General features: G+C 49.3%; 2 protein-coding genes and 2 non-coding genes across 4 annotated transcripts; 1 reads left to right on the top strand and 3 right to left on the bottom strand.

Annotated features, from left to right (window-relative positions):
• The first annotated feature begins 1,969 nt into the window (after positions 1-1,969).
• Positions 1,970-7,218, top strand: LOC123412526 (endoglucanase 18-like). Its single transcript, XM_045105477.1, has 4 exons — positions 1,970-2,374; positions 2,497-2,780; positions 5,744-6,499; positions 6,611-7,218. The coding sequence occupies exons 1-4, from the start codon at positions 2,188-2,190 to the stop codon at positions 6,941-6,943; spliced, it is 1,560 nt and encodes a 519-aa protein (XP_044961412.1). The 5' UTR covers positions 1,970-2,187; the 3' UTR covers positions 6,944-7,218.
• On the bottom strand, positions 2,949-3,020 carry TRNAQ-CUG. Its single transcript has one exon. It is a non-coding gene; the product is annotated as a tRNA-Gln (tRNA).
• TRNAQ-CUG lies at positions 5,419-5,490 on the bottom strand. The gene has a single exon. It is a non-coding gene; the product is annotated as a tRNA-Gln (tRNA).
• A 96-nt stretch (positions 7,219-7,314) lies between the features above and the next one.
• Positions 7,315-8,151, bottom strand: LOC123412528. Its single transcript, XM_045105478.1, has one exon. It carries the CDS (start codon positions 8,089-8,091, stop codon positions 7,513-7,515), a length of 579 nt encoding a protein of 192 aa, XP_044961413.1. The 5' UTR covers positions 8,092-8,151; the 3' UTR covers positions 7,315-7,512.
• Positions 8,152-23,113: the final 14,962 nt, after the last annotated feature.

The raw sequence follows: 23,113 nt of genomic DNA, 5'->3' as shown, positions 1-23,113 counted from the left end.
TGAAGGGTGCCAGAAAAAGGAAATATACCTTCATGGCTTCGCGTGCCATGACCTTAACAGACAAAGTGTCGAGATCCTACAAATTTATATATGTTTGAAAGAAAAGCATTTCCACAGCCACATGAGAAAGAGCCGACGGGGACGGCCGCTGTTAGAAATCCAAGAAAGCACAGGAGAAAGATGTGGAAGGTGCTGGGACGCCCAATGAGTACGAGACGACCATCGGTACTAGAGCGAAGGCGGCCCCGAGCACACTGCCAGAGCCATCTCCTCACGGGCCGTCGTGGGATTTCTGATGGCGCACGGGATACGGGGGAGCGGCATCCCGATGGCGCGCAGTGTGTAGCATGTGCCATGTGGCTGATGGAGCGCCGGAGGAGCTTGGGGAGGATCCGTAGATGTGTACAGATTGGGGCGGGTGTGGGCGCAGGCGGCCAGCGACAGCGTGACTCAGGGGTCGTGAATCTGGGTCGGGATGTGGTCAGAGCCGAGCCGTTTGGAAAAGAACGAAGTGCGGTCAAGATGGATGATTGCGACCGACGAGTCTGTATACGGACGAGCGCTAGCGAGGCGGCTAGATGTTCCGATGTGGCTGCTGCTAGATGTCGGTCTCTTCTTCTTTATTGTTGAGTAGAGCTAGATGTCGATCTCTATTAGCATACTTCGCTGCTGTTTAAACTACCATATCTTAATCTTAATTATGATACATTAGTAGTTCCAGTACTTAAGTTATATGTGACTGAAATAATGAAAATATTTGTTTGGGAAAATATATTGGAAAGAAATACTGTTTCCTCATGTCGGAGGAGTGGATGTATCTATATGTATTTTAGTTCTTGATATATCATTTTTTATCCGTTTTTTCCATAAATATTTTCGAACGATGGGAGCATTTCTTAAGAGAAAAGATATTTGCGACTCAACTATGGACTACCTCTTCATCAATATATTCCTCAAGTGTAGATATTTCTGATACCGTTGGTGAGATAAAGAGGAGGGAGGAACGAAGAGTTGAGATAGTACGACAACAGTTCATCTAGCTCGAACTGGTTTGGAGGAGGAGTTGTGTTCTATTTCATCCCGCACACCGGCTAGGGAGGGAGAGGGAGAAGCATACGGTCTTGGCTACGCCGACCATGTCCTCGGTCCTTCCGTGCACCACTTCCATGCATGTGGCTACTGCTCTCCATCATATCATCTTCCCCGTACATTTGCATGTCCTGTTCCTGATCATGTTCAAGTCTTGATGATGGTGTTAAGGAAACTAACCGTGTTGGTGCAGTCGGTGTGCTCCTATCGTTGGCGTTAGCATATCTACAAAAAAGCACGAAGTATTGTAAACTCTTTACAATCTAATGGATCGTCTTATCTTTGAAGTGGTCAAGTATAAAATTATGAATCCATGATAAAACGAGGAAGAATCTAACATATTGAGTGACATAGAGTAGTATTTCATCATGAGAATAAACTCTCGAATATCATGCAAACCATGGAATTTATTTCATACCCTTAGCAATGCAAAAAAATTTTACTTTCATAGAAAATAAATAAATTTTCACGTTTGATCATATTTCAATGTTTACTGAAATTGGATATAAAAATGATGTATAATGACACATATATTTATTTTTCGTCCAGTGCAACGCACGGGCATGTGTACTAGTATTTCGTTAACATGAAAAATCCAGGCCTCACCTAAATATCCAAATTGTTTTTTTTTTTGATAAATTTAGAAAGTCCTCAGGATTCGATGTATCGAAATTCACAGAGTTTTAACCAAAACTCGGGGCAAACAAAAAGTTTTGGTCAGCAGTTGAAACTTGGTTGAAGTTTTGAACCCTGCCTGCATCTACGTGGCATTCGGTAACTGCAACCGCAAGAAGGGACCGATCATACGCGTCAGCAACCGATCATGGGGAGACGGTCATGGCCAGCCTCTAACTCCCCACCCACGCCCACGCCCACGCGCGCGTCTGTCCTTCTTCCCATCGCCGGCGGCACGTCTGCCCTCCCGCGCGCGCGCGGTGTCGGTCGGTTACCTCGACCGACGTCGCGCCTAATCAGTTGGCGACGGCAGTTCCTCCTGTGCTCTTAATCCCTTTTGCTTCGTCGATGCAACCGATCGGCCGGCCGGGAGATCGATCGGCCTGCTGATCCTCGGGAGGAACTAGGAGCGGCCATTGAGCAATGGCGCGCTGCGTGCGGTGCTGCTGCTGCGTCCTGGTGCTGCTGCTCGTCGCGCTCGGCGTCACGGCCGCCGTCGTGTTCGTCCGCAACAGGAACGGCGGCGGCGACCGCCCCGTCCCCGGCTCCGTCGACCACAAGTACGCCGAGGCGCTCGCCGTCGCGCTCCAGTTCTTCCAGGTCCAGAAATGTACGCGCGCACGCACGCACGCACGCACGCACGCGCATGATCCACGCAAACCGCTGCATTATGGCATGCATCTGAATTGGAATTTTTTGATCTCTTCTTGTGTTGTTCGATCGACGGTGAAGCCGGGAAGCTGGTGAAGAAGGAGATCCCGTGGAGGGGGGACTCGGCGGTGGACGACGGGCAGGAGGCCGGGCTGGACCTCTCCCGGGGGATGTACGACGCCGGCGACCACATCAAGTTCGGCTTCCCGATGGCGTTCACGGCCACCATGCTGTCGTGGTCCGTCCTCGAGTACGGCGGCGCCATGGAGGCCGCCAAGCAGCGGGACTCCGCCATCGACGCGCTGCGCTGGATCATGGACTACCTCGTCAACGCGCACCCCTCCCACGACGTCCTCTACATCCAGGTGATCATGATCATCATGCGAAAAAAAGATTGTTCTGTTTCTCTGAGCATATCATTTCGAAGTTCTTAATTTGTAGACAGAAAAGGGTGAGATACAACCCTAGATTTGAACTCGACGTCACTTTTTTTAGACAGAAAAGAGGAGATACAAAAAGCCAAAAAAAAAAAAAGGTCCTACCGAGACTTGAACTCGGGTTACTGGATTCAGAGTCCAATGTCCTAACCACTAGACCATAGGACCACTTGTTGTTTTTATATTAGTGAAAGTTCTCTTTATTTATGCGAAGTTCATAGCCATCGCAGTTGTAATCTCCCAGCTCGCACACTTAGGAGGCACATGGAGCCATGTTTTACATAACGCATTACGGCAACCTTCCCTAGCTAGACACGTCCTAGCGTGCATTACGGCAATCTAGGGTTGCCCGCATTACCACAACTTCATCACGTCCTAGCAACCTTCCCTGACTTTATTCTGGTATTGTCTGCATTATCACAACTTCATCACGTCCTAGCAACCTTCCCTGACTTTATTCCGGCATTGCCCGCATTACCACAACCTCATCACGTCCTAGCAACCTTCCCTGACTTTATTCCGGCATTTCCCGCATTACCACAACCTCATCACGTCCTAGCAACCTTCCCTGACTTTATTCTGGCATTGCCCGCATTACCACAACCTCATCACGTAGCAGTTTCCAAAAATGAATAGAATGCGGACAATGCCAGAATTGACGCATAATTGTTAGAAATCTAGGGTTGAATATAGTTGTAGGACACATGATTCCAACATCTTCCACTTGTCCGCTTGTCCGAAACGATCATTCAAATATTTGTAAACCCATAGCCTTAACATGCTTACTAGATACCTCATGACTAATAGACTTAGTCAAGGGGTCAACAATCATATTAACACTATGTTGAAAAATCTAAAAATTAATGTGATACATTCCCTTAATATGTTTCCTTGTTGTGACACTTAAGATCACTAGAGATCCTAGTTTCCGCTTAGTTATTCCAGCATAGCTGTTCTCGACATGTCGAGTATAATTTCCTCGGGTGTAATTCCACCTTTACAGGTACCTTGAATATTTCCATTCCTCGAGAGAAAACTCTACATCAATTATTTTCCATCACGTTGCGTTGCTGGAAGAGAAAATTTTCCGCAGCCTACTTTCGTCCCAACGGTCGTGTAGCTGATATGCCACCTTCCTAATTCCCGGAATATAATCAGCACCAGTGACACCATACTCCCTGTTCTAGGAGTTTACTGTAGTTGTTATGATACACGTTGACAGATTTGCCGTTGCCTATCCTTAATATCAGTCCATTCATAAGCATATTCCGACAGTGCATTAATCTTCTACATGTATAGGAGCAACCATGAAGGCACGAGGCCGACATAATGTCCATGTCCTCAAAATAGCGAACCTTAAGTGTGCTTGCACAAAGTGAACGAGAAACCATCAGAATATGCCAAACTTTTTTAAGCCCCTCGAACCCACTTCCCCACCTTGCTTCCTTCTACACATTTTAATCCCAGGCCAGGGGCGAAGCCAGGTCGGCGGCAAGCCCTAGGCCACACTAAAGCAATATTCGTAAATATGGGTCTCACGTCCTTATTAAAAGCTTTAGTCACCAAAGGAGCAGGGGCTCACGCCCCGGGCCGAGGCCATGGGTGCCTGGGTCCTGTGTCCGCCCCTGTCCCAGGCCATCCACTGAACCTTCTGTTCGCCATCGGCTGCCCCCTATCAGCATTTAGAAGATATAGAATTCAGGTTACCGCACATCTTTTTGGATAACTATATTCAACGAACTCTTTTTTATTGTTAAATGTCATTTTGAAGTTTTTGTTTTTCGGATAGAAAAAGTAGCTGTTTCTCTCACCATATCATTTTAAAGTTCTTAAATTCTAGAAGGTAAAAGAAATTTAAAATAGACAGAATTCAGGTTACCGCACATCTTCTTGGATAATCAGATTCAACGAACTATTTCTTTAGTGTTCCTCTGACCATATCATTTTGATGTTCTTGATTTTTAGACAGCATACTCCCTTCGTCTCATAAAATAAGACTTTTTTTATGCTACACCGGTGAAAAAAATCAACTTCTTAAATTCTAGAAGGGAAAAGAAACTTAAAAGAGACAGAATTCAGGTTACCGCACATCTTCTTGGATAATGAGATTCAACGAACTATTTCTTTAGTGTTCCTCTGACCATATCATTTTGATATTCTTGATTTTTAGACAGCGTACTCCCTTCGTCTCATAAAATAATGCTACACCGGTGAAAAAAATCAAGTTCTTAAATTCTAGAAGGGAAAAGAAATTTAAAAGAGACAGAATTCAGGTTACCGCACATCTTCTTGGATAATGAGATTCAACGAACTATTTCTTTAGTGTTCCTCTGACCATATCATTTTGATGTTCTTGATTTTTAGACAGCGTACTCCCTTTGTCTCATAAAATAAGACTTTTTATATGCTACACCGCTGAAAAAAAACCGACAAAAATAATAGTCGTTTCTCTGACCATATATCATTTTAAAGTCCTTAAAAATTTTAGAAAGAAAAGGAAATTTAGAAGACATGGATTTCAGGTTACCGCAGATTTTCTTGGATATTCAGATTCAGCAAAAAAAAAAGGTCCTACCGAGACTTGAACTCGGGTTACTGGATTCAGAGTCCAATGTCCTAACCACTAGACCATAGGACCACTTGATGCTACATATTCAGATTGAAACCCTTTGAGCTATATCCGTAAAATATGTTCCTTTTCAAAAGCTTATATTAATTAATAACCTGACAACAATGCGAACAATTTGAACTGGACCATCATGCAAAATACTCCGGTTTAGGACCGACGTGGATGAGAAAAACTTGCAGGATGCATATTTCAATTTTACAAGAACCGATTCTGAAGAGGGATGCACACATGTGTCGTTGACTTTGTTGTGATCATCGACCAGGTGGGCGACCCTGAAGTGGACCACAAGTGCTGGGAGAGGCCGGAGACCATGTCGGAGAAGCGGCCGCTGACCAAGATCACCGCCAAGTCCCCCGGCAGCGACGTGGCGGCCGAGACGGCGGCGGCGATGGCCGCGGCGTCGCTGGTCTACAAGCCCATCGACGCCTCCTACTCGTCGTCCCTCCTGGGCCACGCGGAGCAGCTCTTCGCGTTCGCGGACCGGCACAGAGGCGCCTACACGCGCACCTTCCCGGAGCTCGCCAAGTACTACAACTCCACCACGTACCAGGACGAGCTGCTGTGGGCGAGCGGCTGGCTCTTCCACGCCACCGGCAACCGCAGCTACCTCGCCTACGCCACCGGCAAGAACGGCGAGGACTTCGCCGACCTCGGCAACCCGAGGTACTTCAGCTGGGACGACAAGCGCCCGGGCACCCAGGTCCTCCTGTCGAGGGTGAGCTTCTTCGCGTCGCAGGGAGCCGGCGTATCCGACGACAACGACGATGGCCTCGAGTCGTACAAGCAGACCGCCGACGCCGTCATGTGCATCCTTCTGCCGGACTCTGAAACCGCCGCCTTCAGAACGCAGGGTGGGTTGCTGTATGTGGCCGAGTGGAACTCGCTCCAGCACCCCGTCGCCTCCGCCTTCCTCGCCGCCGTTTATGGCGACTACATGCTCACCTCGGGGAAGACGGAGCTCACTTGCGGCGGGCAGAGCTTCTCGCCGGCAGACCTGCGCAAGTTCGCCCAGTCCCAGGTCAGTGCTCTCTCCAGAAATCGTTCGTTCAGAGAAATGGCTGTCTTCCATTTCTTCAGTTAGATTGTCAGAACCTGGGAATGCGACTGAATTTATGTTTGGCAATGGCAGGCGGACTACGTGCTGGGGGACAACCCGATGAAGCTGAGCTACCTGGTCGGGTACGGCGACAGCTACCCGCAGCGGGTGCACCACCGCGGCGCGTCCATCCCGTCGGACGTCAACACGGGCTGCGGCGGCCAGGAGTGGCTGGAGTCGCCGGACCCCAACCCGAACGTGGCCACGGGCGCGCTCGTCGGTGGCCCCTTCAAGAACGACTCGTTCGTGGACGAGCGGCAGAACGTGATGCAGAACGAGGCCACCACCTACAACAGCGCGCTCATCGTCGGCCTCCTCTCCGGCCTGCTCTCCACGTCCTCCGTCGCGCAGTCCTTGTCGTCCTGATCGGCTCATCGATTGCTGAATCCTAACCTCCTAACTGCCAGCTGACTGTTTGTGTAGATCAACTGGTGATCCATCTGAATTGCCGAACTGATCGATGAGCTGATCAGTCACTACTCAGTAGGGAGATCACTGTGTTGTTGTGTTGTGGAGAAGTTCAGAATTTGTACATGTGTGTTATGATGAGTTGATCACTGACATGAGTTTGTTAGGAATTTTTGTTTGCTTGCTGATTTGTTGTTGACATCATGGTCTTCAACTTCAGATCGTTGCGTCGGATTCAGTTGCCTGAGTCGATTAACATCGAATTTTACATGCCAACAAAAATCCCATTAACGAAACAGAGTTGAATGGTGTGTAAGATTGTTCAGGAATTCAGGGTGAAAACTTTAGCTCCAATATTACCCAGGGAAGTATAATCATTCTTCTACGATAATTTCGTAATAACCAGATACAAGCATCCCATGGAAGCCGTTGTAAGCAACAATTATTCATCGATCTTCTTTCCCGGCCGTCCATCCCTTACCTTACCCGCCGCGCTATCTATCAAGAAACCTAGGCACTGGCTCTCACTAGGAGCCGCGCAGGACGTCCGTGGGCGCCAGCGGCGGCGCGTCGAGCTGGTAGAGGCCGGTGGCGGGCCCGACGAAGCGGAACAGGATCCAGGCGCCGGCCATGATGAAGATGGAGGCGTATGCGAACTTGTTGAGCCAGAAGAGGGCGCCCTTCTCCCCGACGTACAGCTCGTAGGCCTTCTCGCCGAGGCTCATCTCGTCCCACGTCTTCTTCCGCTTCTCCTTCTCCCTCCTCGGCGCCGCGGAAGCGTTCGCCTTGCCCTTGCCCCTCATCATCTTCACCTCCACCGGGGGCAGGTACGGGTCCTGGACGCGGCGGGCCTGGTTCCTGGAACGGAGGCGGGTCTTGACGCTGGTGGTGCCGGAGTTGGTGGACGGAGGCGTGGAGGGTGGCCGGCTGGGCTGGGTATTCGTGGGAGGCGGCTCGGACGCGGCCGTGGAGGTGTCGCCGGAGTTGCCGTCGGGTGCGGCGCTTGGGGCGTGGCGGTGGCGGTGGCGGACGTGGAGGAGGAGGGGTTTGGAGGCGGGGCCGTGGAGGAGGAGAGGGAGCGGGGAGGGGAGCAGGAGGTGCTTCATGGCGTCGCCGGACGGTGTCTGGTTTTCTTGGCGTCGGTTTGATGATGAGGTTTGGGTGGCTGGGGATACTAGGGGCGGGGATGATCAACTGCGCCCCCCGTCGACGGTCCGATGGAGAATCCAATGGCTCGAATTAAACCGCCATGGGAACGAAAAGGAAAATTCTGTATTTGTGTACCCAAGTAGCAATCCTGTTGGGAATATTACCCGGCCGTACAACACGTCCTATGGGATCGAATCATGATTATGACGGCTTAAGATGGGTCTGTAAAACCAAAGGTGCAAGGCGACTTGTTCCAATAAGTCGTCCGGTGGCTCTTGGTTACGAAGATGACGGAACGGAGCCATCATGAGTTAGAGGGTTGGCAGAAGATATTCTTATCTCAAAGGCAAGGCGAGTTAGAGACGTGTCGGGTCACGAATCATGACACGACCATGTCTCTTGTAAAACCTTTGGTCTTGACCTGTATAAAAGCAAGTCCTTGGTTTTGATAGGGTTAAGTTACAATCTATCGAGAGCTAGGTCGGGCGAATCCGCATCTTTGTAATCGATTTCATCATCAATATACATAAAGCAGGACGTAGGCTTTTACCTCCATCGGAGGGGACGAACCTGGGTAAACTCGTCTCTCGTTCCTGATCTACCCCTTTGAGCCGCCACATAGTTGCGATGGCCTCATCACTAAGTCCTTTCACGAGGACATCTGTCGTGACAAAACCACGACAGTTGGCGCCCACCATGGGGCCTTCGCACGATGGAGTTGAGTTCTCAAATGGAGCCCTTCCAGTGTTCGAGAGCTACGCGGTTGGTCAGATGACCAAGAACTGTCGTGGAAAGCGTTACATCGACAATTCGAGCGGGGGTCCCGAGGCCGATTCAATCGAGTCCGGATACCGGGTCCCCTTTGGCAAGATGCACGTCTTCATCGGTGCATCTATACCCGAGCCGTACATCTGCATCGACATTGTCGAGCCGGCTCGGCTCGCCCGACCCGCCCAGCGTCAAGCCAGGCGGCGCTACGTTTTTGTCGGCTTCACACAAGGGATTAGCCTCCCGGATGAGCCGCCGATAGACGGAGATAGCCCTATTAACTCTGATGGCGAGTCGTCTATAGGGGACATAGGGTCAATCTGTCCCCTCTTTCATGGAAGACTCGAGGCTTTCCCGAGGCGGAAATTTCCGAGGAGTCACAAGAGCCACCCCGCTAGGTCACCATCTACATGGCGGGGGCCGTGCCGGCCCAAGATCGGCCAGGAACAGCCGCCGCCAATGGGGCTAGTGGGTCTGGCAGAATGCCGACTCAAGCCATGATGGATTTCATGGGGGAGATGACAAAACGCATGGCAACCCTAGTTACTGCTAAGAATCGGGAGGAGATTAACACGGAGTTAACAAAACTTCGTGAGGAGATGGCCAAGGTACAACAAGAGATCGACGTCGAGAACACCCGGATGGCAGAGGTGCATGCTCGGATCAATAATGAGTGGGAGCGTTTGAAAGCTAAGGCTTGGTAGTTGGAACATCGTCAAGACGCTTCCGACGCGGTGCACCAGAGGAGACATCGGACTCGGTTTTCGGTTGATCTTGACCCGACTTGTTTGTTCGACAGCCCATGCACGCCGGGGGTGGAGCAGAACCCCCCTCGACAGACAAACCGACAGATTGAGCCGGCTCAGCCTCCTCCGACGCGCTCACCGGATCAACGGTTCCGGACGCCGCAGGGTCACTTCTCCAACCCTGTTGATAATGTGTTGGCTACCACACGTAACCTGGAGTCGCTCCCCATCCATGGAAACATCCCGGTCGAGGTGGAGGCTAGGAACGCCATTGAGATGCTCAAGAGTGCGGTAGTTCAACAGACGCAGTTTCTTACACCGTGATCGGTTACACTCCACGCCGCATGCGAGTTGCACCAAGAGCCACCATGAGGAGTCTCTAGCAGTTTCGAGCAGCGGCCAGCGGCAACAACCTCAGGTTAATCCGCCCAAGCCTTCGATGTTGAATGTCGAGGTGCTCATAAACGCAGCCCGAGCTTCCCGTGAGGCAGAAGCAGATGCGGCGGCGGCACTGGCGGCTCAAGTGGTTCCGACTTACACTCAGCCAACGCCCGCACATGGCGAGTCAAGTGGCAGGACCATCGGGGTCCCCTGTCTATCTTTGGCCCTGCGCAATGAGTGCATGTCGAAAGACTTCAAAGGTCCTCGCAAGGTGCCCAACTATACAGCAGATCTTGAGCCGACCGCATGGATTGAGAGTTATGAGCTTGCTATGGACATGCTTGATGCTAGTGATGCGGTGTGTGTGCCAAATACCTCACGATGATGTTGGAAGGGCCGGCTTGAACATGGTTGAAAAATCTACCGCCTAATTCTATCAACAATTGGGAGAGTTGAAGGAGTTGTTTATAAAAACATCGAGGAACCTGCAAATGCCCAATGACGATTGTGGATCTACAACATTGCATTCAACGCAGCGATGAGTCGTCTCATCATTGGACACACCGGGTTGCGGAAATCATTCATTCGTTAGATGGCATCACGGCGGCTCAAGCCGTGCTGATCTTGGAGAAAATTGCCATTTTCAACCTCTCGTCTTAAAGCTCTACTGCTTGAAGCGAAAGGTGCAAGACATGGGCGAGTTGATGGGCACCCTCACCAGATACGCCGAGTCAGATGGCACAAAGGATGCCGACTCAGATGAGGACAAAGCCAGCGAAAGTAAGAAAGGAGACGGTAGCAAGGGTCATTATCAAAACCCTGGGCGTAATGGGAACTAGGGAGGTCAAGGAAAGAGGAGGCAGCAAGATGGCGGGTCAGATTTTGTTGCTAACGCCAATATTGGGTTTAGAAATCAGCGTCAGAATACCGATCCTGGGCGAGGCTTCAGTGGGAGAAAACCGCGCAATTAGAAGGAGATGCTCAAGGCACCTTGACCTAAGCATAGCACCCCAGATACCCCGTTTACTCATTCTTGGGAAAATTGCTATGTGATGCAGGAATTTCGTCTCCACGCCTCTAGGGACAACCAAGGGGGTAATGGCGGTGGACACCTGGGCCAGCCTGCTCCTGGCGGGTTGCATGGGGGCTCATCTGGCGGGTTCCCTTGTCACATCCCTGACACCTTAAGCAAGTTAGTCTTGTGCTCATGTCTTCTTTGCATTTGCATCTAAGAATTTTCAACAAGAACAAGAAAGTGGCAAAGGAAAAACTCAAAACCCTAGCCACTACTTTAAATAAAGAAAATCTCAAACTAGTTAAAATCAATGAACCCAAAATGGCCTCAAGAAATGTTCAAACTTTCTGATAAATCATGAAAGTAAATGAGCATTGGAGAAAACTATTTTCTAGACACTTTAAGCATTTTAAATTAACGCAAAAAGCCACTGGTTTCAAATTTTAAATTTGAAATCAGAAACTATAAATTTTCAAAAATGTTGAAAACTTTGGAAATGGTTGGGAATATTATAACAAATATTCATGTGTGTTTAAAATAGTTTTTACAACCTTTTTGGAGCTGAAATAAATAGCAAATCAATGTCAGAAATTAAAATAGAAATAAAACAGAAGGAAATGGAAAAGAGGTTACCTGTCGCCTAGCCTCGCCCGACCCATCTCCCTGAGTCGTCTCCTCCATCGCGCCAGTAGGAGCAGGAGGTGGCCGCCGCCTTCTCCGGCGCGGCCACGCACCTGTGCGCCTGCCTGGCCGCCGCCTCGCGCTGGCAAGGCCGGGGATAAGCTCCCCGAGGCCTCCTCTATCCATTCCCAGCGCTAGCTCTCTCCCACCTCTCGGATCTCTTCCTCCTTCTTGCTGCCGCCATTACCACGAGCTCGAGCTCGAGCCGCAGCGCTTCTAGCCGCGGGAACATCCCTCCGAGTAGTCCAGCAGCTTCGCCTCGTCGAGCTGGTCCTCCCTGCAGAAGCCGAAGTGTCCCCGAGCTCTGCATAGCCCCCAACGCCATCGTCTTCCACCTCCGGCCGCCGGACCTCTCCCGTCGATTCGCTCCCTCCGGCGCACCCCCGAGCCCTACAACAACACCATCGGAACCGCCGTGAGCTCGTCATCGTTTCCCCTCTCACCCCACGCTCTTCCGTGCACCGTAGCCCCGTTCCCCACCAAGGCCGAGAGCTCCTCGCCACCGGTCATGTCGTCGCCGTCGCTGTGGTGCCTGTTCCACGCGCTCGAGCTAGGGATCGAGCTCCTGGAGCCTCCAGGAGTGTGATGAGCCCTCCAGCTGCCCTCCCCGTGCCCTAGATCCATCTCTCGTAGAAGGCCGAGCTTCGGCCGCCGCTTCGGCTCGTAGCCGGCGCCTCTCCCAGTGACCCTAGCCTCCCCTGATGCCCCTGCTAGATGCGGCATTGCACCAGCTACCCGTAGCTCCTTTCTGCGCCCAAAACCGACGGCCAATGCGCTGTCTAGCTCTCCCCGGCGAGCCCTCCGCCGCGCCCGTGGTCGCCGCCGGCCATGCTCCGGTGGGGGCCGACGTGGCCAAGTTAACCCAACAGCTTAGGGGCTCAATCACTCGCTGACAGTGGGCCCAAGGCCAAGCCAACGTAGTTAAGAGACTGGTCAGCGCGGGATTAGTCCCAGAGAGGCTGACCAGTGGGTCCCCCCTGTCAGGTTTGACCTGAACAGGTCGGCCGACCTGCTGACGCCAGGCTGATGCAATAAAGAGAATTTCCAGTATAGAAATAATTCCAGGAAATTGCTAAAACTTGTAAAAATCATAGAAATTAATCTGTAACTCCAATGGAAATAATTTATATACGAAAAAGTATCAGAAAAATTCAAGGATTCTGAATATGCTATTTTCAACCATGTTTGAAAAAGTTACAGGACCCTAACATGTAGAATAAGGAATAATTCGATTCTTATAATTACTTTTTAAATGGAATTTGGAAAATATTCAAATTTCATTATGAATGCCATGATCACACACTGTCCTAATTACAAATCAGTACCTTAACATGACATCTCATGCATGCTAATATCAAGTTGATCTGAGCATCAGGTCGAATCAATTAAACCGGTATCCGAGACTACCTCGTTTGAATTGATATTCGAATGTGATTCAAATCAACTCTAAACCTAATATATATTGATTATAATAACTTATCACCTTGCATTCTCATGCCATGCTCATGCATCATTTTGATTGCATATGATTGTTATTGAATGTTGCCATTCATTTCGGTAGGCTCCGCACCCTCGGATTCCACCGAATATCCGTCTGACGGATATCGTTCCTCCTCTGAGCAACAAGGCAAGCAACCCTTTTGATCATCCCGATAATTCCCATGTTCTTGCTCCTGCACTTATTTATTGCATTAGGATCAAATGCTACAACTGCTTTTGCCACGTTAGTTGAACCCACTTCCTTTGCATGACCTAACCTTGTCACAGTAAATAGCCGAACCTTGCAACCTAGCATACCTGGTAGTTGCTTGAGCTATGATGTGCCTTATCCTGCTATGCATGCTATGCTTAGAGTTGTGTATGGTCTATCATCTGGGAGATCAACAGAATTGTGGAAATGTGTTCGGTGAGCAAAGGTTGTGTGTTGAACTTGATTTGGTAAAGGTACCGGTGAAAGGCTGTGTAGGAGTACATGGCGGGTTGTTTCATTGGAACCGTCCATAGGAACTGAGTTCCGTGTATGTAATCCAAGACTAGATACTACCACATGCTGGGCCCTGAAATATGACCCCGCTCGGCCTATTAATCGCGTAGTACTCGGTCCAGGAGTTGCAAGTAGTTTCTGGTGTTTATAGTAATGCTGGAGGCCGTGCATGGTGCTGACCTGAGAGGTGGGCTGTGATGCGGTAGGCAGTGGCACGGTGTACCAAGTGGCACCCGGATGGTGGGCTTGGGAACCTGCACACATCGTTTGAGGCCGTGGCGGAAACCCCGGCCGGACTTCCGTACGGGTTACTCTCAGATAGGCGATAAACCTGGACTAGGTACTAGTGTGGTTAACGGTCGTGGCCGACTCCCTCGCTGGGCTTCCGCTTGAAGGTTGTCGAGGTGCATGACGTGCACATGGCGATAAGTGGCGAGAGCGTGTGTGACGAAGTACACCCCTGCAGGGTAATGATCTATTCGAATAGCCGCATCCGCGGATATGGACTACTTGGAGACATATGTTGTTCATAGATAACTTCAATGGCTACTCATAAAATCGCCAAGATAAGCGTGAGTGTCATGGACGGCATTTCCGTATGGAGACGGAATGATTCCACGATAGTGTATTGTTGTGGTGTTAGTGGACTCGTGTGCGAGGAATCAAGTTGTCAAAATTATTTAAAAATGCAAGTTGTCTAGCCACGAGTCAAATGCTGGCTTTCCGCATGAAACCCCACAATACCTTTTGATACCTTGCATGAGTAGTTAGTTATCCTAAAGTCTTGCTGAGTACCTTCGTACTCATGTTTGTTTAATAAATGTTGCAGAGGTTGCTAATGACCCTAATGGAGGGTTCTTCGTAGACATCGACGACGACGAGTAGCTGGTGTCCCAGCTACGATCTAGCCCTACGTTGGATGTGTAGTATAGTCAGGCCATGTGCCTTCTAGTTGCCCTGTCTGTACTCAGACAGTTTATAACTCTTCCGCTGGCTTGTAACTGAATGACTGCTATTATGGGTCGTGAGACCCTTGATGTGTAATATTATGTGTGTGGCTCTTCCGAGCCTCTTAAATAAAGCCTGTATGTTTATGGTTATGTTGTGATGCCATCGATGTATCTATACATATCGGTATGCCATGCGTACGTGTGTCGTACTTGTTATGTATGGGGTTCGAGTACCTAGTCGTGAGCTTTAGTAGCATTCCTTACAAGGAAATGCCCCTTTGTGATCCAACGAGCCTTGGTAGTTCGCTACTGCTCCGGACACATTGGTTGACCGGCATGTGTCCTTCTTAGCTGCTGTGTCTGTCCCCTTTGGGGAAATGTCACGCGATGTAATGGAGTCCTTGTAGCTTGCTACGACTCGTCTACATTCGCTGATGACCGACACCTGCTTTGTTGGGTCATGTATGTCTGTCCTTGTGCGGTACTGCCACTTTGGTTTATGACTAGACATGTCGATCCGGGTTCTTTGACATTGGATTGCTAGCGACACTATCGCATACGTGAGTCAAAAGACGCAAACGGTCCCGGCTAAGGTAAGGCTGCAGCCGTGGAGTTAACCGTGCGTGAGACCACAAAGGGATGCGATGTGTTACAGGCTGGATTCCTATGGCTTAGGATCGGGGTCCCGACAGCGTTGGTATCAGAGCCTGACTGACTGTAGGATTACTAAGCCAAACTGGTCGAAGTTGAGTCTAGAATTGCTTTAGTTATATATAAGGGAATTGTTTGTGGAAGGGAACGTAAGACTCTTGTTCTCTTCTCAAGTTATTCTATTCTGGTCATCCTCGTCTCTTCTGCGGGAATTAAGGACTAGGTTACTCATCTTCTCCTAGGCTCGTGTTTTTGATCGGTAGCTTATAGGACTACGGGTCAAGAGATATTGGGTTTCTTTTATTCCTAGGAAGCAGGAAGTAAGTTTGATGATCAGAGAGTTGAACTCGATAGCTGAGTGGTTACGCTATTCCATTATGGGTTGTCTCAAAATTTGTTTTTTGAGCATTTACAGCCGTTATGCTGCCCAATTTTTCATTCAGAGCTCTAATGCTTTTGCATTACTCTCTAATTACAGATGCCTGGCCGTCCTTCTCGTCAGGTGGTACGTCTGACCAGGTGCATTGATGTGCCGGGTCATACGGCCATGCTGGTCAGGGTGATGTCGGTGTGCGGTTACCGCTGGTACCCCGAGTACACAGTGGAGGAACAGTACCAAGACTTCAACCAGAGCCAGTACATCTGCACTGTTAGGGTATTTCCAGACTACCCTGGTGCTGAGGAGCCAATCCATTGGTCCTATGGGTTGGGAGTCACTGTTGACATGGCAGTACAAGATGCTGCCTATTCAATGCTGACCATTATGAGAGCGAGACATGCACTGCTGCAGAATTCAGAGTTCTGCTATGTTCCGGCCTCTCAGCCTGGTGAAGAGGGATACCTTAGTGGAGTCTATTTTGATTCTTCTATGGAGGATCCACTACTGCAGTCCACTGTTGAGATGCTAGAGAACAGAGACAGGGATGCTCGTGCTCTCCGCATGGAGCTTTATGCTACCCGTGCCCGTCTGTGGACAGCTTTGACGCAGCTGGCACCGGTAGTCCAGACAGGGTATGGAGAGATGGAGATGCTGAACCCTGTTAGGACCCATCTTCCGGCCCACGTTGACTGGCCAGCTATAGGAGGAGTCACACCTCTTCGGGGACCCCTCTTACCACCAGTCAGGGGACCAAGGCCACATCCGTGTCCTTATGGATCCCAGGGATCTCAGGCTAGAGTGTTTCCTGATCCGCAAGTTGAGCTCCCAGGTCATGGAGGTAATCTCTATGAGAGGTTCTATGCGGATGCCTGAGCTGTGAGCGGAAGGATAGTATGGTAGTAGCCGTACGTTCACAGTCCTGCATGACTTGTGAAGTATGCATGTAATGTGAAATGAATTCCGGAGGCCTAGATAAATAATGTATATGAAGCTTGTAAGCCTCTGATGAGTAGTTTCATAATTCCAGTAGTTTGCTCTTCGGTTAAGGTTGTACTGAACTATGTAAGGGTGTGTATGAACCATGGTGTATATATAGAAGTTGCTTGTTACCATGCTGTTCGGATATTCATTTCGGCATTCTGTGTGTTCAGTACATTCTTAATCCATAGCTAGTATTGATATGATGTTGGTCTAAGCTATGAGTTTGTTTGTCAGGATGGTGTTCACCAGGTTGAACCGTGCCCCTGCTCATGAGCAAGGCGAGGGTAGTCAAGCGTCGCAGGAAGACCTACCTCACCCGCCTTCTCTGGTGGAAGTGATGCTTGAGGCAGAGAGAAATAAAAGAGAGACCAACCGACTGTTAGAGCGTACTGAGCAGAATACGACTCGACAGCCTAGGAATGCCGCAGTGTCCCTCAATGACTTTGTGAAGCTGAATCCTCCAAAGTTTCATCATTCCGTCGATCCCCTCGACGCTGATGACTGGCTGTGCAGCATCTCACGCAAGATTTGCTCTGCGAATGTGTCTGAGACCGACAAGGTGACCTTTGCAACGTATTTCCTGGAAGGACCCACCAATCTGTGGTGGGAGAACTTTGAAGCTATGCGTCCCGCTGAACCAGTGGCCACATGGGAAGACTTCAGTGCAGCTTTTCGTCTGCACCATATTCCAGAGGGCCTGATGGACAGAAAGAGAGAGGAGTTCTGTGCCTTCACTAAGGGCAAGTTGTCTGTGGATGCCTATAGCCGCGAGTTCGGTAACCTCGCCCGCTATGCAACAGAGGAGGTGTCTACTGACGCCAGGAAGCAATCAAGATTCCGTAAGGGTCTGAGCCCGAAGTTGCGTCGTGATCTGCGCCTCCATGAGTGTGCAAGCTTTCAAGCTCTGGTCAACAAAGCGATCAGTGCCGAGACTGGTCATACTGACTTTGAAGCCACAAGGAAGCACTCTCGTGACTTTGGCTCGTCTTCTGGTTCCGCGTTTCCAAAATGCAGGCTGTGGGTTCCAAACAGTTCTATGCCGCCAAGATACACTTCGAGGCCATCCTACGTGGCGCCTCAGACGAATCAGGCCAACCCTCCAGCAAAAGCTTATGGTGGTCCAGCTAGCAATGCTGCACCACGTGCCAACCAGGTGATATGCTACAAGTGTGGAGAACCAGGGCACTATTCCCGTGAGTGTCCTCAGAATGTGGGTGCCAAGCAACCCGGAAAGTCCGTCGGGCAGGCCAAATCGGGCAAAGCGTACTATGTGAAGCCAACTCCTGCACGTGGTCGTGTGAACTATGTGTCAGCAGAAGAAGCTGCAGAGGATCCCGACGTCATGCTGGGTATGCTTCTTGTTAATCATCACCCAGCGTCCGTTCTCTTTGACACTGGGTCTTCTCATTCCTTCATTTCAGAAAGTTATGCACAGTTGCATAACATGTCTTTTTGTGATATGCCAATCCCATTGGTTGTCCAAACCCCTGGTAGTAAATGGCAAACCTCTAGGATAACCTATGACAATGAAATTCTAGTAGATAGACTAGTTTTTCTAGCCTCATTGATAGCCTTGAAATCTTCGGATATTAATATCATCTTGGGCATGGATTGGATGTCAGCTCACTATGCCAAGATTGATACTCATTCTAGAAATGTCCAGCTTACCCATCCCTCGGGTGAGATAGTAAATGTCTCCACTCGAGTTGCCAAATGCCAACTCTATTCCCTAAATGCCAACCCTCTTCCGGAACTCGAAGACATTCCGGTAGTCCATGACTTTCCGGATGTTTTTCCAGAGGAACTGCCAGGAATTCCACCTGACAAAGATGTAGAGTTTGTGATAGATCTTGTTCCGGGAACTGTCCCAATAGCCAGAAGACCATATAAGATGGCACCCCTGGAGCTAGCCGAACTTAAGAAGCAATTAGATGAGGCTTTGAACGAAGGTTTCATTCGTCCTAGCTCTTCTCCCTAGGCTTGTCCCGTCCTCTTCGTCAAGAACAAAGACGAAACGGATCGGATGGTTGTAGATTACCGACCAGTTAATCTGGTCACCATAAAGAACAAGTATCCGCTCCCCAGGATCAACGATCTGTACGATCAGCTCGCTGGATCCTCAGTCTTCTCCAAAATGGATTTGAGGTTGGGATACCATCAAATCAAGATTAAGAACGGGGACATTCCAAAAACGGCTTTTGTTACTCGTTATGGCCAATATGAGTACACCATTATGTCCTTCGGTTTAACCAATGCCCCAGCCACCTTCTCTCGACTGATGAACTCAATCTTCATGGAGTATTTGGATAAATTCGTCGTGGTATACTTCGATGATATTCTCATCTACTCGAAGAATGAACAAGAACATGCCGAGCATCTAAGGCTGGTATTGATGAAACTTCGAGAGCATCGCCTTTATGCCAAGTTTTCAAAATGTGAATTCTGGTTGCCAGAAGTGACCTATGTAGGACACGTAATCTCTGGTAAGGGTATTGCTGTCAATCCCGAGAGAGTTCAAGCTGTCCTTGATTGGACTCAACCTGAATCGGTTAAGCAAGTTAGGAGTTTTCTTGGTCTAGCGAGCTATTGTCGCCGCTTCGTCGAGAATTTCTCCAAGGTTGCAAAGCCTCTAACTGAACTCCTCAAGAAAGATAAAAAGTTCGAGTGGACACCACAGTGTGAGCATAGTTTTCAGGAACTGAAAAGACGCCTGACTTCCGCACCTGTGTTGCTACCACCAGAATTTTCTAAGGACTTTGTTATCTATTGCGACGCCTCGCGACAAGGATTAGGTTGCATTCTCATGCAAGATCGTCATGTGATCGCATACGCATCTCGACAGTTGCGTTCACATGAGGATAATTATCCCACACATGATCTTGAGCTTGCAGCTGTGGTCCATGCACTAGAAACCTGGCGACATTACCTTCTGGGTAATCGTCGCGAAATATTCACTGATCACCAAAGTCTGAAATATATCTTCACCCAGCCGGATTTGAATCTCAGGAAAAGACGGTGGGTTGAGTTGATCTCGGATTACGACTTAGGGATAACTTACACCCCGAAGAAGGCCAATGTTATGGCCGATGCGCTAAGTCGTAAATCCTATTGTAACAATTTGATGCTACAACAAGGTCAACCACATCTCTATGAGGACTTTCGGAAGTTGAATCTTCATATTGTTCCCCAAGGATTCCTTTCTACCCTGGTGGCGAAGCCTACTCTTAAGGATCAAATTATAGCTGGCCAAAAGCGTGACAAGGGTATATCACGGATCAAGGAGAATATTTTTAGCGGAAACGCTAAAGAATTTTCCATGAACGATCAAGGTGTTGTGTTCTTCCAGAATCGTTTAGTGGTTCCTAAGAACCCACATCTAAGGCAGTTAATCCTTAAGGAGGCTCATGATTCTCCTCTCACCATTCATCCCGGTAGTACTAAGATGTATCAGGACCTACGCCAGAGGTTCTGGTGGACTAGGATGAAGAGAGAAATTGCTGAGTTCGTTGCTAACTGCGACGTTTGTCGTCGAGTTAAGGCATAACATCAAAGGCCTGCTGGCACCCTTCAACCTCTAGCTATTCCTGAATGGAAATGGGATAAAGTTAGCATGGATTTCATTACCGGATTTCCCAAGACCAAGAAAGGGAATAATGCTATCTTTGTGGTCATTGACCGTCTTTCCAAAGTGGCTCATTTTCTTCCTGTTCGTGAGAGTATAACAGCTAGCCAGCTAGCAGAGTTATATATCTCTCGAATAGTGTCTCTTCATGGTGTTCCCCCGGAGATTAACTCGGACCGTGGAAGTATCTTTACTTCTCGCTTCTGGGAAAGCTTTCAGAATGCCATGGGGACTCACCTATCTTTTAGCACTGCTTTCCATCCCCAATCAAGTGGTCAAGTAGAAAGAGTGAATCAAATCCTAGAAGATATGCTCCGAGCTTGTGTTATATCGTTCGGTATGAATTGGGAAAAGTGCCTCCCATTCGCCGAATTCGCTTATAAAAATAGTTACCAATCAAGCTTGGGCAAAGCCCCTTTTGAAGTTCTCTATGGACGAAGATGTCGAACACCTCTAAATTGGTCAGAAACCGGAGAGAGGCAACTCTTTGGCCCGGATATGATCCAGGATGCAGAAGAGCAGGTTCGCATTATTCGTGAAAAGTTGAAAACAGCCCAGTCTCGTCAAAAGAGCCAATATGATCGTCATCATAAGGCTGTGACCTTTGAAGTTGACGAGAAGGCTTACCTTCGGGTTACACGTTTGAAGGGTACCCATCGATTGGGTATCAAGGGCAAATTGGCTCCTCGTTACATTGGTCCTTTTCGCATTCTTGCCAAACGAGGAGAAGTTGCCTACCAGTTGGAACTTCCTCCACATCTTTCCAAGGTTCATGATGTTTTCCACGTCTCGCAACTCAGGCGTTGCTTTTCGGATCCTATCCGTGAAGTGGACCACGAAACGCTTGATCTCCAAGATAACCTTTCATACCGAGAATACCCCGTGCGTATTCTTGATCAAGCTGAGCGTACCACTTGACGTCGAAACCTCAAGTTTCTTAAAGTTCAATGGTCAAATCATTCCGAAAAGGAGGCAACTTGGGAAAGAGAGGATCGTCTCCGACTTGAATATCCTGCGTTATTCCCGACGACTTCTAAATCTCGGGACGAGATCCTTTTGAGTGGGGGTGAGTTGTCACATCCCTGACACCTTAAGCAAGTTAGTCTTGTGCTCATGTCTTCTTTGCATTTGCATCTAAGAATTTTTAACAAGAACAAGAAAGTGGCAAAGGAAAAACTCAAAACCCTAGCCACTACTTTAAATAAAGAAAATCTCAAACTAGTTAAAATCAATGAACCCAAAATGGCCTCATGAAATGTTCAAACTTTCTGATAAATCATGAAAGTAAATGAGCATTGGAGAAAACTATTTTCTTGACACTTTAAGCATTTTAAATTAATGCAAAAAGCCACTGGTTTCAAATTTTAAATTTGAAATCAGAAACTATAAATTTTCAAAAATGTTGAAAACTTTGGAAATGGTTGGGAATATTATAAAAAATATTCACGTGAGTTCAAAATAGTTTTTACAACCTTTTTGGAGCTGAAATAAATAGCAAATCAATGTCAGAAATTAAAACAAAAATAAAACAGAAGGAAATGGAAAAGAGGTTACCTGTCGCCTAGCCTGGCCTGGCCCATGTCCCTGAGTCGTCTCCTCCCTCGCGCCAGTAGGAGCAGGAGGTGGTCGCCACCTTCTCCAGCGTGGCCACGCACCTGTGCGCCTGCCTGGCCGCCGCCTCGCGCTGGCAAGGCCGGGGATAAGCTCCCCGAGGCCTCCTCTATCCATTCCCAGCGCTAGCTCTCTCCCTCCTCTCGGATCTCTTCCTCCTTCCTGCTGCCGCCATTACCACGAGCTCGAGCTCGAGCCGCAGCGCTTCTAGCCGCGGGAACCTCCCTCCGAGTAGTCCAGCAACTTCGCCTCGTTGAGCTGGTCCTCCCTGCAGAAGCCGAAGTCTCCCCGAGCTCTGCATCGCCCCCAACGCCATCGTCTTCCACCTCTGGCTGCCGGACCTCTCCCGTCGATTCGCTCCCTCCGGCGCACCCCCGAGCCCTACAACAACACCATCGGAACCGCCGTGAGCTTGTCATCGTTTCCCCTCTCACCCCACGCTCTTCCGTGCACCATAGCCCCGTTCCCCACCAAGGCCGAGAGCTCCTCGCCGCCGGTCATGTCGTTGTCGTCGCTGTGGTGCCTGTTCCATGCGCTCAAGCTAGGGATCGAGCTCCTGGAGCCTCCAGGAGTGTGATGAGCCCTCCAGCTGCCCTCCCCGTGCCCTAGAGCCATCTCTCATAGAAAGCCGAGCTTTGGCCGCCGCTTCGGCTCGTCGCCGGCGCCTCTCCCGGCGACCCTAGCCTCCCCTGATGCCCCTGCTAGATGCGGCGTTGCACCAGCTACCCGTAGCTCCTTTCTGCGCCCAAAACCGACGGCCGATGCGTTGTCTAGCTCTCTCCGGCGAGCCCTCCGCCGCGCTCGTGGTCGCCGCCGGCCATGCTCCGGTGGGGGCCGACGTGGCCAAGTTAACCCAGCAGCTTAGGGGCTTAATCACTCGCTGACAGTGGGCCCAAGGCCAAGTCAACGTAGTTAAGGGACTGGTCAGCGCGGGATTAGTCCGAGAGAGGCTGACCAGTGGGTCCCCCTGTCAGGTTTGACCTGAACAGGTCGGCTGACCTGCTGACGTCAGGCTGATGCAATAAAGAGAATTTCCAGTATAGAAATAATTCTAGGAAATTGCTAAAACTTGTAAAAGTCATAGAAATTAATCTGTAACTCCAATGGAAATAATTTATATATGAAAAAGTATCAGAAAAATTCAAGGATTCTGAATATGCTATTTTCAACCATGTTTGAAAAAGTTACAGGACCCTAACATGTAGAATAA

Source organism: Hordeum vulgare, chromosome 7H (assembly GCF_904849725.1).
Source record: "Hordeum vulgare subsp. vulgare chromosome 7H, MorexV3_pseudomolecules_assembly, whole genome shotgun sequence".
Classification (NCBI taxonomy): Eukaryota; Viridiplantae; Streptophyta; class Magnoliopsida; order Poales; family Poaceae; genus Hordeum; species Hordeum vulgare.
The sequence above is the reverse complement of the archived record's forward strand: the minus strand, read 5'-3'. Positions and strand labels throughout refer to the sequence as shown.